Genomic DNA, 16,148 nt, shown 5'->3' with positions numbered 1-16,148 from the left:
CACTGAATCTGAAGACATATTCTAATAACACATTGAAAACTCTAGGGCCTAAATGATGTGCAGTTTCTCATAATGGTCAAATAATGAAGTTACCAATTATAGTGGCTGACTACACAAATAGACCTAAGCTGTTAGGGAAAGATTTCAGTTGAAATAAGTAAAATAAAGGTGGATTGAAGAAATGTATTTAGTGTCTTTGCAGTCATGTCTAGATAAGCTTCCTGTCCAATGTGTAGAACTCTTCAAATATTTGTATATTTTGTACCTTAGCATGTAGGGCCACAACATCCACATACACACTGAGCCAAACGCCAAGCCAAGTTGTTGTATGTCTCGACCAGTATCATGCACATTGAAGACTCAGATAGAGGAAATGTTAAATACTCAGATAGAGGAAATGTTAAATAAACTCAAAAGACATGATATGTTGGTCAAAACTTCGGAGACATTAGAACATAAGAAATAGAAGCATGACTAGGTAATTTGGCCCCTCATGTCTGCTTTGCCATTCAATGAGGTCATGGCAGATCTTTTACCCCAGTGCTATTTTCCTGCTCTCATCCCATATCCCTTGATTCCAAGAATACCTAACAATCTATCAATCTTTGTCCCAAATATACTCAGTGACTGAACCTCCACAGCCATCCTGAAAATGAATTCTGAGGATCTGTCCTGATATCCATTATTGATGTGCCCAAAGCAGGCAAATCTGTCAAGCTTTGCACGTATTATAAAGTAATCCTCAATGGAGCTGTGAAGGATGAACAATATTGTTTGAATACATCATGAGATCTGTATGTTAAACTGGCAGGGGGCCAAGATCCTTACCAAGTTGAGCCTCGCATATGCTCAATAGTACTTGGATAAAGAAAGCCAACCATAACTAACAATCAACATCCACAGGGGTTTCATATATATATCAAGCTGCCTTATGGTATGAAGTCATATACTTCAGATCACTACAGGCAAGATGTTAGAGAGAGTTCAACACTCTCAATGCAACCCAGGTGATGTTTTGATCACTACTGCCACAAAGGAGGAAAATCTCTGAATACTTGGGGACATACTGAGGAGACTTTAAGAATATAACATTAGAAGTGGTTTATTTGAGTTTGTGGGAGCATTGCTCAGGTAGAAAATGTTACTAAACTTCAGTTCTTCCAAGACATGATATTATGCCTATTTTTTTGTCACATCTTACAATGGTACTGACGCTGATGCATCAACTACTGAAGAAGAATGAACCATTAATCAACAAAAGGCATAGGACTTCTGCAAGGGAAGTTAGTAACAAGTTCCTCCTGGTGCATGACTTGCCAATTGCACACTGAAGCTTGCTTGTGTTGCCTTTAGTTATGTAGCTGCGGCAGTTATGTGCCACATTATGGGCTGTGGCCAAGACAGTTCTTTGCCTTTGTGAGAAGAACTATGCTCAGATTGAAAAGGAGACAATGATACTTGGGATCACAAGGTTCCACCAGCTCCTTGAGGGAGATCATTCACATTGGTCACAAACTGTAAAATTTTGGTCATGATTCTTGGAGCGATTAACAACTCCCACAATGGCAGGATCAAGAATGCAGTGATTGGCCAGTCTCCTATCCAAGTATTTAATGATATTGAATTTCAAGCATCAAATAGAATGCCACAATGGATATATTATTGAAATTGCCCTACTAGGACCTTGCTACAAACATAGGGAATGTAATATATACCCTGAAGGCAGGAGAGGATGATTTTCCAGTAGCTTGCAAAATTTCAAAAGTGGGATACGATATTAAAAATGAACAAAAATTGTTGGAATTATGGATAATGAAGAAGGTTGTCAAAGGATACAGCAGGATATAGATCAGTTGCAGATATGGGTGGAGATATAGCAGAGGGAGTGCAATCCAGGCAACTGAGGTGTTATATTTTGGGAGGTCAAATGTAAGGGGAAAGTATACAGTTAGTGGTAGGACCCTTAACAGCATTTATGTACAGATGGATCTCTGAGTCCAAGTCCATAGCTCCCTGAAAGTGGCAACACAAGTAGATAGAATGGTAAAGAAGGCATATGGCATGCTTTGTTTCATCATTGATTATAAGAGCCAGGAAGTAATGTTGCAGCTGTATAAAACTTTGGTTAGGCTGCACTTAAGAGTATTATGTGCAGTTCTGGTCGCCCCTTTATAGGAAGGATTTGGAGAATTTGGAGAGGGTGCAGAAGAGGTTTACCAGGATGCTGCCTGGGTTGGAGGGTATTAGCTATAAGGAGAGGTTGGACAAACTTGGGTTGTTTTCTCTGGAGCATTGGAGGCTGAGGGGAGATCTGATAGAAGTTTATAAAATTATGAGGGGCATACATAGCATCTTTTTCCCAGAGCAGCAATGTCAAATACCAGAGGACATGCATTTAAGGTGAGAGGAGAAAAGTTTAACGGAGATTTGTGGGGCAAGTTTTTTTTTATACAGAGAGTGGTGGGTGCCTGGAACATGCTGCCAGGGATGGTGGAAGCAGATATGATAATGGAGTTTAAGAGGCAATTAGATGAACATGCAGGGAATGGAGAGACATGGATCATGTGCAGACAGATGGGATTAGTTTAATTTGGCATCATGGTTGGCATAGACATCATGGGCCGAAGGTCCTGTTCCTGTGCTGTAATGTTTTATGTTCTATGTTCTGAAAACAAGTGTCTCAGTATACTGTGAGTGGCTACACTGATTCAAACGCGTACTTTGAAAGGAATATAAAGCCTGTTCATCACAGATGTTGCATGTACAGAGTCATCATACCGTAGTAATATCTGGCAAAATAATGGAAGAACTTGATTCAGACCACTTGAGCCTGATTAGCGTGAAGGCAGCATTTTATATCTTTATTTGGAAAAGCTTCCCAGCAATTGCACAGTCTACTAAGACTGCAGGTCACAGCTGCTGAGAGCACTTCTCCAAATATGGAAGTGGTCCATGGGTCCATAGCAGTAAGTACGCACAGACTACTGCAAGAAGGGAGCAGATAACTATTGTAGCAAGCCCTAGTGATCTCTTTAGTGAGTAATAGTCAGGCTATATCTAAACTTGCTCATTCTGAGTGCAGCAAGCTAAGTAAGGCCACATTCTAGGCAGCCCACTTATGGGCAGAGATCACAAAACAATTATTAGGCCCTTAATTTGCATTGGCAAAGGATCATGCTCTGCTGAATGTTGGCAGTAACATTGTTTTAATCGTCATATTGCTAATGTTTAGTAGCAGGACGTAGAAGTGAATTTTGCAGGTGGAAGGAGTTTGATATGTGATTACTGAAGTTTAAATTTGCAATTTATTCACAGGAGGATTAGATAGATCTATAACCATTTCCCAGTATTCCAATTGGATTTGCTCAGATCCCAGGGAAGAATTTAATTGTGTATGGCTCTGAGTATTTGATAGCTGGTATTGTTTTCTAAAGAAGTTAGTGCAGGCACATTATTTGAAGTGAGCTAGAATAGAGGACCAGTTGCCTTTACTAATCTTATGGTGCATACATCTCTTATTTTCCCAAAAAGCACAAAGTACTTACAATATTGATATTGATGTCATCAGCTGAAGCTCCTTAAGGCTGTTGGAGAATTTGAAGCTGCATTCTACAAATTCATCTCACAACACTTTAAATAATTTACTGTTCCATGTGGCTCTTTATATTCATACAATGTATTTTTAGTTGCTAAATATATATAAAGTATTTTGCAGCAGTCAAGGCCAGGTTTATTTGTCATTTCATGGATTTTTTTTCACCAATTTGTTGTTCATTTGGTTTGAATATATTTGAATGGTCACCTTTCATTGAATTTACCCAGCCCAACAGAGCAATTTGCCCTCATGCGATCAATGAATGAGGTAGATTGGTTTAATTTCCATGGGAGTTTTCCTGATTATCTGCTGTAATTTTGGAATTTCTGGGAAAAGACATAATTTACAGATATCCAACCTTGAGAATTCCACCTAACTTATATAATGGCTCAAAACCTTTGCCACCAAAGGCTATTCCAGGAAGCTAAGCTATGGCAGAAAGTCAATGATCAACAGCGCCTCCCTTGGGGAATAGGCTGAGTAGATGCATAGAATCAATAGCCTATTGTGCTAGGAGAAAGTAGTCTCTAGGTAGCCTTTATCTGGGCAGTAGGTTAGCTTGAATTCTGCTTTAATACTGATGAATAATAATCTCACATGACTTACTGCTGTCAGTAGCAAATGAAGCCATCCAATTACAAATGACAGGTGAGTTATTTCCCACATTTATTCATTCAACAACCGGGGGAGAAAACTGATGCATTCATAAAACCGGATGGTTAAATTTGTGGATTTGTATACTTGAATGGTTACTCTGTTAATACTGCAATATAGATGCTGACTTTTGGATAAGGTGTTAACTTGAGTTTGTTCTCTGAGGAGGGCATAAAAGATTCTATGTCATTATTCAAAGGAGAGTAATGGAGTTTTCCATGTGCCTTTGAAGAAGGGTCCTGACCCAAAACGTTGACTGCCTGCTTTTCTCCACCGATACTGCCTGGCCTGCTGAGTTCCTCCAGCATCATCGTGTTTTTCATCTAGACTCCAGCATCTGCAGTCGTTTGTTTTGCCATTATCAACAAGAACTGTTTTCTGATCTGTATTTACTGATATTATGAACCTGCTGACCGATAGCCAGTTTAGCTTTTGCCAGGAGCACTGAGCTCCAGACATCATCATAGCCTTGGTCTAAACATTGGTAAAAGAGCTGAATTCCAGAGGCTGCGATTTTCATGAATTTGCTGTCAGGATGCGACGAGAAGCCAGATATATCTGCCTACGTTCGTACTTAGCTGTGATGTGCTTTCTTAAATGGACACAGAAGCCACCAACAAAGGAATTAAAGAATAAAAATAACCAGTTGATCACCATGATGACTGTACATTGTGAGAGCATTGGTGCTGAAAGACTGGCAGCTTTACCTTTGAAGTGGCACTTACGTAATTAGTTGGTTCATCTCAGTATGCTTCAACTATTCCTTGAGGCATCCTTGATGCTCTGCATAAAATAATTTCATTAAACATTGTGAGAGTCAGTTTTAAAGTGAATGCTTCTCATTCCTGACTCAACAACCAAACTCTTCACTATTCTGTCAAAATTCTGCATAATTAAAAAAAAAACTTTTTTTGAATCTCATCAGCCTTTTCCAGTCAAGTGGGAATAGACCCAAAATCTTGGTGCAAATTCGTCCTTAATTGCTTGCAGCCAATGCATTATAAATAGCAGCTGCATGTTGCAAGCTATTCTGAAATTTGTTTCCAGTGACTTCAGTGCAAGCAAACTTCAGAAGCATTTGCATGTGCTACTGGGTTACAAACTTCACACATGTAGAAGCAATTTTATTCTTTCATTTCTTTTGTGGCTTTTTCGTGATGGACTGTCAATACTGTAATTGTGCCCTAATCCATCATTGTCTGCTCCCATTCTGTGGTTTTTCTACTACGTTTGATGTGAAGAGGCATTACATCTGAATTTACACTACATAGATTGTGAAAAAGTACCGTATAGTTCATGTGTTATTTGGTAAATTTCCTTGCATTTGTACACATGGGTAGAATTTTTGAAGTTAGGATTTCCCAGTCTCCAATTGTAATGTTGCTGGATGTTTAGCAGAAATCTTGATATTACTGCAGGAACAGCCAAGATTCTACATATGGAATGCTGGACTAGCTAAATAAGACCACCTTGAACACAATGAACTACAATTACTTTGGCAATTCTTCCATTGGAAGATCTGTGGAAAGTAAAAGAAAACAAGTTACATAATTATCTGTAAATTGTCTCAGGTTTCCACTGATTTTTCCTTCAGTGGCACAGTGAAAGTTCAAGAGAATCCCAAAAGAACTTTAAAGAAATTTAAATCCTCTATAGAAATTGGAATGTTGGCAGGCTTAAATAACTGGATATAACATGTTGTCATAGTTTGTCTAGTTTGACAATTAGTCTGCTTTTACGCATATTTGGAAATCATCATGCAGAATAGTGACGTTATTATTTTAATTGTTATGTCACTTGATGTGAAGAGGAATAGTCTCACCAGATCCCCAATTAGTAATTAGTACAACTAGATTTAGAATTCCAATATATAGTTGCAATTGTTTTTGATTTCCCTGACCAACTATGTAAAGAGGAGAGGGGGAAGGGTGAGACAGGGGCCAGGAGGTGATAGGTGGAAGCAGATAGGAATGAGGGATGATAGGCAGAAGGAGCCAGTTGGCAGGGGGAGGTGGTGGGGGGTGCAGTTAGGGGTTCGGAGTTGGGAGACAGAGTCAGGGGGTGGTAGGTGGAAACAGAAGAGAAAAAAGAAGCAGATAGAGCCAGGAGGGGGGAAGAGTGGATGAAGGTGAAAATGGAGGCTGGTGGGGGATAAGCAGGGACACAAAGGCTACTAGTGCTGGAATCTGATAGGTAAGGATAATGATAATGGGAACAACTAAGGGAGAGATGAAGGGCAGATGAAACCAGAAAGGGGAGGGGATCAATTGGATGAAGTGTGTGGCCAGGAGGGTGAAGGGAATGAAAATGGGTGATGGGGGGCTGGTGGGTGAGGTATGAGAAAGGGGACAAAAATAACTGGACAGGTGGATTGGAAGGAGAAAGAGGGGGGAACACAGGAGGTGAGGGTTACCTGAAATTGGAAAATTCAATATTCATACCATTGGGTTGTAGACTTCTGGAATATAAGATATTGTTCTTCGAGTTTGCATTGGGCCTCACTCTGACAGTGGAGAAGGCCGTGAACAGACTGGTCGGTGTGGAAATGGGAAGGGGAGTTGAAATAGCATGCAACTGGGAGCTCGGGATGACAACTGGGACAGAGTGCAGGTGCTCTGCAAACTGGCCGCCTAGTCTCGCCAATATAGAGGAGGCCATATCAGGAGCACCGAATACAGCAGTGGAGGTTGGAGGAGGTGTTCGTGAATCTTTGCCTGATCTGAAAGGGCTGTTTAGGTCCCTGGATGGTGGTGAGAGGGGAGGTGTAAGAATAAAGGTTGCAGGGGAAAGTGCCAGGGGTCAGGGAACAATGGGTGGGAGGGATGAGCGGACCAGGGATCATGGAGAGAGTGGTCCCTGTGGAAGGCGTAAAGGGATGGGGAGGGAAAGATGTGGCTAGTGGTGGGATCTCGCTTCAGCTGGCAGAGGTGACGCAGGACAATGTGCTGGATGTGGAGGCTTATGGGGGTGAAAGGTGAGGATTAGGGGAACTCTGTCTCTGTTCCGTTTGGAGGGAGGGGGTGAGAGCAGAAGTCCAGGGAACTACAAGAGAGGGGAAGCCACGTATCCTAAAAATGGAGGACATTTCGGATGACCTGGAATGAAGGCCTCATCTTGAGAGCAGGTGCAGTGGGGACAGAGAAACTGGGAGAAAGGAATGGCATGCTTATAAGAGCGTTTTGAGTCACTGTGGGAGCCAGTGGGTTTATAGTAAGTGTCAGTGGATAGTTTCTCTCCTGAAATGAGGACAGAGAAATCTAGGAAAGGGAGAGAAGTGTCAAAAATGGTCCAAGTGAATTTGAGAGTGAGGTAGAAGTCAGTGGCAATGGTGATTAAAATTGATGAGTTTTACACAGGTACAGGAGCAGCACCAATGCAGTTGTCGATGTTATGGAGAAAGGGTTGAGGAGTGATACCAGAGACCATCAACTAATTCACAGAGCCAGTGAAGGGTCCATGCAAGTGCATGTGGCTACATCTTTGATTTGAAGGAAATGAGAGGAATTAAAAGCTATTCAGGGTAAGAACAAATTCTGCCAGGTAGATGAGGGTGTTGGTGGAGGGGCACTGGTGGGATCTTTGCAGAAAAATGTAGAGAGCTTTAACACCTTCCTGATGGGGTTGGAGGTGTAGGAAGACTGGGCATCCATAGTGAAGATGAGGTGGTGAGGGCCAGGGAATCAAGTTGTGTTACCCGGAATAACTTCTCTTTTGATTACCAGCCTCCGTTTCTAGCCAATCATTCTTCATTACTTCCACTCGCTGCAGTGGACTCCCAGATGTGAAGAGGAACAGTCTCACCAGATACCCAATTAATAATTAGTACAATCAAGCCACATCTTCCCACCCCATCCCTTTCCAGCTTCCACAGGGACCACTCTTTCTATGACTCCCTGGTCCACTCATCCCTCTGCACTCACCTCTCCCTGACCCCTGGCACTTTCCCTTACAGTCGCAGTTTGTTCCTATACCTCCTCCCTCACCATCATCCAGGAACCTAAACAGCCCTTCCAGCTGAGGCAAACATTCATGTGCACCTTCTCTGACCTCGTGTATTGCATTCGGTGCGCCTGATGTGTTCTTCTCTACATCATTGAGATCAAGTGTAGACTAGGCAGCCCTTTTGCAGAGCACCTGCGCTCTTTCTGCAATGGCCATCCTGAGCTCTTAGTTATATGCCACTTCAACTCCCCGTCCCATTCCCACACCAACCAGTCTGTCCTTGGCCTTCTTCACTGCCAGATTGAGGCCTCATGCAAACTAGAAGAACAACACTGCATATTCTGTCTTGAGAGTCTACAACCAATGGTATGAACATTGAATTTTCCAATTTCAGGTAACCCTCACCTCCTGTGTTCCCTTCTCTTTCTTTCCGATCCACCTCCGGTCCTCCCATTTTTGTCCCCTTTCCCATACCTCCCCACCAGTCCCCATTACCCATTTTTGAACCCCTCCCCCTCCTGGTTCCATCCACCTACTACCCACACACTTCACCCACTGGATCCCCTCCCAACCTCTGGTTCCATCTGCTCTTCATCACTCCCTTAACTGTTCCCATTGTCACCTCCCTTACTTATTGGATTCCAGCAATTATAACCTTTGTGTCCCCGCTTATCACTCTCCAGCCTCTGTCTCCACCTTCACCCACCCCTCCGCCCACCTGGCTCCATCTACATTTTCTCCTCCTTGTCTGCTTTCACCTATCACCCACCTGCCTTTCTCTCCCACCTTCAACTCCTCCCCGTCCACCACCTGGCTCCTTCTGTCTGCTTCCACCTAGCAACCCCTGTCTCACTGACCAACACCCCTCCCCCCATCTCTTTCTATACACAGCCTCTCTTCCCTCCCGACTCTCTGGGCTGACGCAGGGTCTCAACCTGAAATGTTGACAATTCCTTTCCGTCCGCAGATGCTGCTTAACCTGCTGGATTCCTCCAGCAGATTGTTTTTTTTTGCTCCAGATTCCAGCATCTGCAGTGTCTGGTGTCTGCAAACATAATCAACCTTGTTGAAATCAAGCAAATCATATTTCCAATAGCACTAATCAGAAAACCAGGGGTTTCCTGGGAAATGTTTATCCTTCAACCAATATCATTAAAATAATTTAGCTCCTCATTGTTTCATTGCACTTTGTGGTATCATGATATTTGCAAATTGGAAGCCTTAATTCCTACTTTACAACATTGATTATACTTCAAAATAACTTCAGCAACTGGGTTTCAGGATGTCCTGCTGTCATGAAAAGTGTTATATCAATGCCTCTCTTTTGAAATGCTTTTAGAGAACTTCATTAGCTTGAAGCTCACTGACTTAGACTTTGCAAAAATGAAAAAAAAGAATGAAAGTAGGAAGAAAAAAATAACTGAATTGTAGTTCCTTTAATTTACTGATTAATTTGTGTGAGATTCCAACCAAACTGATGGGATCAACATCCTGTTGGTTTAGCGCAAAGAACCTAGCAAGGGCAATCTCAGCAGAACCTGGAAAGCTTGGCATGAGTGAAGATCATTGGGCACAGTGAACCTCCTTGGGATCCTACTGTGTTCTCCTTCCTCCCTGGCACCTTCTCCATTTGTATTATCACCTATTGAATCTTCTGAACAATATTATATTTAAATATTCCCTGAATCCCAAATGTAATCGTGAAAAGTTAGAATATCTTTTCTATGTCTTTACATTCAACTCTGGCTACTTGCCCTTCAACAGATAACTTCTCCCTGGGTCCTTGCAGCAGAAGAGCTATTCTGCTCCATGGTACACATGATTATATTAGTCTCCATCTGTCCCAATTACCACCCAAATGTTCAATAATTTTTTTTTTGAATTAATAATGCCAGCTGTGTTTCCTGGGAGCAATCCATTGCTTTATGAATGAGAGCCCATTTAGTCTATAGTCATTGTAAAAGGTTATTAATCTTGATCCTATCATAATTTTTCTTCTTAGCCAGTCCATTGAGATTAAGAATGACTTGCTCCCACTGTGTCCTGAGGAATGGAAAATGTCTGTGTGTGATTTCTTTTTATCATCAGGTACTGCAGGGAGTTGATAGAATGAGTACTCAGTCCAAGAGTAAGGAAATACAAGATCATTGCAGACTAGGACTAGGTTCTGCTGCTGAGACCCCACTCCCTCACCACGCACACGCACACACACACCCCTCCCTTCCACAAGTGTGCGTGGACACACACACATACCCCTGCCCTCCACAAGCACGTGCGCACGGAGACACACACACATACCCCTGCCTTCCACAAGTGTGCGCACACATACACACCCCTCCCTTCCACAAGCACGTGTGTATGAACACACCCCTCCCTTCCACAAGCACCTGCACACGCACACGCACGCACACACACACACATGCACAAACACACAATCTCGCCCATATCCATTTCCTGGATCCCCCTCCCTATCACCCCTCTCCCACCCTGCTCCCCTCCTTCCTTCTGTCACTCCTCCCTTGGTCTCACTGCCTCTGTCCCACTTCCCCTAGTTGCTTCCCCCCATGTCTTCTATCCCTTGGCACCCTCCCTCTCTGCCCTCTGCTCTTCACTCACCTCCTCCCTAAGCCCAATCACTCTTCCATTCCCTCTCAACTCTCCATCTGCTCTCCAAGCCCCTTCTCCCCCCCCCCCCCCCCACCCCATCCTCTAGCAGTTGGCTGCTTGCTCTCTCCAAGAGTGAGGTCATCCGCCACCTGCTGCTACTTACCTTATGCCCTATTCAGGGCCACTCCTGGATTGTTGATCGATGTTCCCCACCAATCCTGGTCCTAGCAACCATGCTGCCTGAAGTCTGCGGTCCAGCCCAGAAACTCTGGGCCTCTCCCAGAAAATCTTCATTCACTCAGAGTTGCCAGAAGTTGACAGATTGCAGTCTCCCAGTGCTCTGTGGGTAGGTTGATGGCCCCCAGCATACAATAAGCCCGCCAAGGGAGGAGGATTTATCCTGTGACCTTTGTCTCCTGCCCTGCTTTTAAATAATTAATTAATTGCACACTTGAAGCATAGGTTAAACTGTTTTCAACTTTCTTTTACATCTTAAAATAACTAATTCATGCTTAAAGTCATTGACTCTTCTGGATACTTTTCCTGGTCATAGTCACCAGTCCCCCTGACATACTGAGGCACACAAGCTCCATACCAAGGCTTGTCAGTGTCATTGGCCTTCATAAAACATTTATCCCTGCCCACCACAGTAAATGTCAGTTCAGCTGAAGCATTCAGGTACAAGCGACAATCAATGTTTGAGCAATGAATGGACAGTTAATTTTTGGCACAAGAAAAAAAATAGTAAAGTTTGTAGATAAAATCTGATAACTGATTCTAACCAAATCGCCTTTTTTTAAATATTTATTATTTTAGCTTCAACAGACTTTTCTTCCTGATCATTCTGTTTTCCTGACTAATCACATACACCAAAATATCAACCTGAAAAATAACCTCAAAAATTAAATTGATGCCTAGAATCAATTTGAGTTTCTATGCCAATGTTTTTTGACTTTCGTCACTCAAAAAACCTTTCAAGTGATTTGTTTATTTGCTCCAACATTTTACTCTGTTTGGACGATCACTGAAAATGTTATTGTGTAAGCCTTAGCTCTGGACTGATTGTGTTTTCTCAGGACCCCTCCCATGAGCCAATCTGTGATGTTCACTTTTCTAATGTGAAGCACAGACATATAACACTCTTTGGAAATGGAGTTAAATACTTCTATGTGCCAATATCAACCACCTGGGCACCCCCAAGTGAAAAGCAGAAAATCTGCAGCTATTCTGGCAAGCTCCCTCTGTAATTCTGTCAAGAATCATAAAAAGACTAGCATTAACATGCTGAGAGTAGAGACTGTATCAACCTCATAAGGCTAGTAATTTGGGAAAGGATAAAATGGGCTGGCTATTGGTATGAGTTTGCTTCGCTACTTTGGTAAAGGCCATCTTCACTGCCAATTCTCCCGCTTCTTTCAAGAAGAGTTGGCTTCTGTAATCGTGAGTAGTATTGTAAGATTCCCTGGTTCTGCATGCATTCATGCATAAGTTTTGAACTTGGTTTAAATTACTGTTTTAGATTTCTTTTACTTTGGTGATTTTAGTTGTCTGTATGCATTTTAGCTGAAACTTTGGACTTTACCTGCTTTTCAGGTTGGACAGTGGGCACTGTGGCAGAGGTGCACACTGATTTCCAATCCTCCAATGTTCTGACCTCCCAATGCACCATTCATCTTGGTTCCTCACCCCCACCCCCCTCCCCATGCACTGCTAAGCATTTGTGGACCTTGGAATCTCCCACCCTTTGTAGTGGTGGATGGCAACTGCTCCTGGTAATCCATTCAGCATCAAAAATTGTTGGTGTTCTTGGACTGTTGAATAACAGATAACCTCTGGCTGAGTGAGATCCTGGGATGGGACAGTGTCTCTGCCTCTGTTTGGAACTCAAGGCAATCAGTGAGGGAGGTGAAGGTTGTGGTCAATTAACAGGAAACTACAACAGAGGTATATAGTTGTATTATTTGTCTCCATTTGCAATTAATTAAAAGATTTATACTATTTCTTGGAAGAAGAAACTAACTAAAAACCCATCAATTTGCTGAGGCATTTTGGACAAAAAAATTAAATGGAGCCAGCTGAATATTTTAAAAATATTTTTTATATATTCCTCCTTCCTCCCAGGTGAATGGCATGAAAACTTTTGGTGATGTTTCTTGGTTGTGTCTTTTTCTGAGGGAAATAACTCACCTCCCCTCCCAAAAAAAGGGCATAGCTGAGGAACATCATCTGACAATCACTTGTTATTGGTACAAATTATCTGCTGAACTCCATTGGAGTTTGGCAAGGACACCAAGGGGAGAAGGATTGCAGCGTGAATATCCAGGAAATAGCTGGTGAGTAGTGAGTTGGATGGTCTGGCCCATGAGGTACAAGCCTCTTGATTTGCTTACGTGACCAGATGAAGAGTGGTTAGCCAGACTCTTTGGTAATAAGGGATGGAACAATGAGTATACAGTATAGTCGAAAACCAGGGCATCTGTTGTTTAGAAACAAATCCACCTTTCCAGGGTGTTATTCGGAGCATGTCTTGGCGTCATCAATTATTGAGACCCAGATTTGCAACAAGGAAGATATTAAAAATAGCAAACTTCTGCCGTTGAATTGCAGCAAGAATCTCAGTATTTGAAAAGAACAACAAGGTTTATTCCTAATGGGAAAAGGCAATGCAGTAATATTGTTTACTTCTCTAACCCCTACTGTTTAAAAATATTAGGGTGGAATTTTTTCTTCCATGGCAAACACAATAACTGTGCATTGTACTGTTGTATTCCTGATTTGAAGTATGGTTCCATTCACTTCAAAAGAATTGAATTTCAGAACTAGAGCTCAATGCTTAACATGCAATAAATTGCATGTTAAGCAGATATGATTGTGGATGAGTTTTTACTCCACTGTATGTGGCTAATACTCGTCTAGTACAGATAAACAGAGGAAGTTGTAAACTATTCTTTACTATCCGTATTTGAACTGCCTCACAGCTGGTTTGCTTAGAAGACTGAGCCAAATGTATTTATTCTTGTGAATGTCTCATTGCAGAATGATATGCTTTCCATTTGCACATATCTTGAACTCAATGTAAATCCAGCATGCTGAAAATATAACTTTTTATAAAATGTAGCATGATTGATCAGTATACTGTCCATCTAGTTTTGACACAAGATCAATTCAATCCCATCTGAAGGAATAAAAATTCCAGTCAACCTTGCAAAGTTCTCTTCACAAACTTTTGGGGTGTTGTACATAAATTGGGAGAGTTGTCCTACTGATTAGTCAAGCCATATCCTGACATAATTATACTCATAAACTTATACCATTGAACAACATGCCTGACTTCTCCATCACAATCCTTTAGTGCATCTTGTCCCATCAGCAGGAGAGAATCACCTGACGTGGTACAATGATACACAATGGGGGGAATAGCTCTGTGAGTCCTTAACATTGACTCCATTGGAATTTTATTGCATCTGATCCAAGACAGGTAAGAAAACCTCCACCTTGTTACCATCTACCATCCTCCCTCGGCTGATGAGCTCAGCCATAATCAGTTATGTTAAATCAGTCATATTAAATGCCGGGACAGGCTTGAAGGGCCTGATGGTTTTCTTCTGTCACTATTTTATTGTGTTCTTGTGAGTCAGTTCTTCATGTTGAACCACACTTGGAAGAAGCACTGAAAGTAGTCAGAGACCATAATGTACTCTAGGTGGGGACTTCACTGACCAAGCTGCCCAGGGCTGGACGTATCTCTGTAATTACATTGGCAACAGGTAGTGAGAGTGAGGCATCATACGGGATAAACCTACTTCCACCTTGTCCTCACCAGTATACCAATTGGAGATGCATTTGTCCATGATAGCATTGGTAGAAGTGACCACCACATAGTCATTGTGGAGATGAAGTCCTGACTTCACACAGCTTTAAGCCATCTCACAACCAATGGATCATCCCAGAACTCTACAGTCTTGCTTCATCTAGTCATGAATGGTGGTGGGCAATTAAACAGCTAATGGGGAGAACCCTGCAAGAGCATCCCTATCCTCAGTGATGGCAGGGCTCAGCAACTGAGTGCTAAAGGCAAGATCAAAACATTTGCAATTATGTTCAGCCAGCAGTGCCAAATAGATAATCAATCTCAGCTCCCTATTGAGATATCTAACATTACAGAAGCCAGATTCAGGTCAATTTGATTACGTCTACATGAATTCAAGAAATGGCTGAGAGACTAGAGTCAGAAAAGTCATGGAATTAGACAACATCCCAGCTGCAGTACTGAAGACCTATGCTCCACATCTGGCTTTTCTCTAGTGAAGCTGTTAAAAGACTGATATCTATCTGACAATGTGGATGGTTCCCACATATTTTCTGTTCACAAAAGGTAGGGGGATACCATCCAATCAATGCACACTCAAACACCAGCAAAGTGATGGAAGGTAAATTGGCTTATTATCGTCACATGTACGAGGTACAGTGAAAAACCTTGTTTTGCATGCCATCATACAGATTATTTCATTACAACAGTACATTGAGATAGTACAAGGGAAAACAATAACAGAATGCAGAATAAAGTGTTATAGTTATAGAGAAAGTGCAGTGCAGGCGGACAATAAGGCGCAAGGCCATAAAGAGGTAGATTGTGAGGTCAAGAGTCCATCTTATCGTACTAGGGAACTGTTCAGTAGTCTTATAACAGCGGGATAGAAGCTGTCCTTGAGCCTGGTGCACATGCTTTCAGGCTTTTGTATCTTCTGCCCGATGGGAGTGTCATAAATAGTGCTATTAAGTGTACTTTCCCTCTAATAACCAGCTCACTGGTACCCAATTTGGTTCTAGCAAGATCACTGGGCTTCAGACACCTGCACTGTCTTGGTACAAACTTGGATCAAAGAACTGAATTCCAAAGATGAGGTTAGAGTGATTGCCTTTAGCATCATGGCAGCATTTGAGTGAGTGAGGCATCAAGCAGCCTGAGTACAACTGAAGTCAATGCCCATCAAGGGGAAACTGCTCTAATGCATAGAGTTATATGACTTGCAAAGTTGTGGTTGTAAGAGATCAGTCTTCATAGTCCCTACAGTATCCTAGGCTCAAATGTCTTCAGCTGCTTTAGCGATGACCTTTCTTCTATCCTTAGGTCAGAGTAGGAATGTTCAAGGATGATGGCGTGATGTTTAGTTCCATTAGCAAATCCTCAGCAAATGAAGCTGTCCAAGCCGTCACGTAGTGGGACCTAGAGAACATTCAGGAATGGACTGATAAATGGCAAGTGACATTCGTGACACACAAGTGCGAGGCAATGACCATCTCCAAGCAAAGAGAATCTAACCACCTGCCTTTGGTATTCAATGGTATT

At 42.2% G+C, this 16,148-nt stretch overlaps 1 protein-coding gene across 3 annotated transcripts in view; it reads left to right on the top strand.

Annotated features, from left to right (window-relative positions):
* LOC127575291 (fibronectin type III domain-containing protein 4-like) overlaps positions 1-16,148 on the top strand; it is a 169,116-nt gene that overhangs the window by 36,624 nt on the left and 116,344 nt on the right. Inside the window, exon 1 of one of the 3 annotated variants that reach the window (XM_052025056.1) lies at positions 12,150-12,238. The exons of the other annotated variants lie outside the window; for them this stretch is intronic. Coding sequence (XP_051881016.1) covers positions 12,155-12,238 — 84 coding nt within the window. The 5' untranslated portion in view covers positions 12,150-12,154. Of the gene's footprint in view, positions 1-12,149; positions 12,239-16,148 lie in introns of those variants that run through there. 3 annotated transcript variants of the gene reach the window in all.

This window comes from Pristis pectinata, chromosome 10, assembly GCF_009764475.1.
Source record: "Pristis pectinata isolate sPriPec2 chromosome 10, sPriPec2.1.pri, whole genome shotgun sequence".
NCBI classification, from domain to species: Eukaryota; Metazoa; Chordata; class Chondrichthyes; order Rhinopristiformes; family Pristidae; genus Pristis; species Pristis pectinata.
This window is presented reverse-complemented; position numbering and strand designations above follow the sequence as displayed.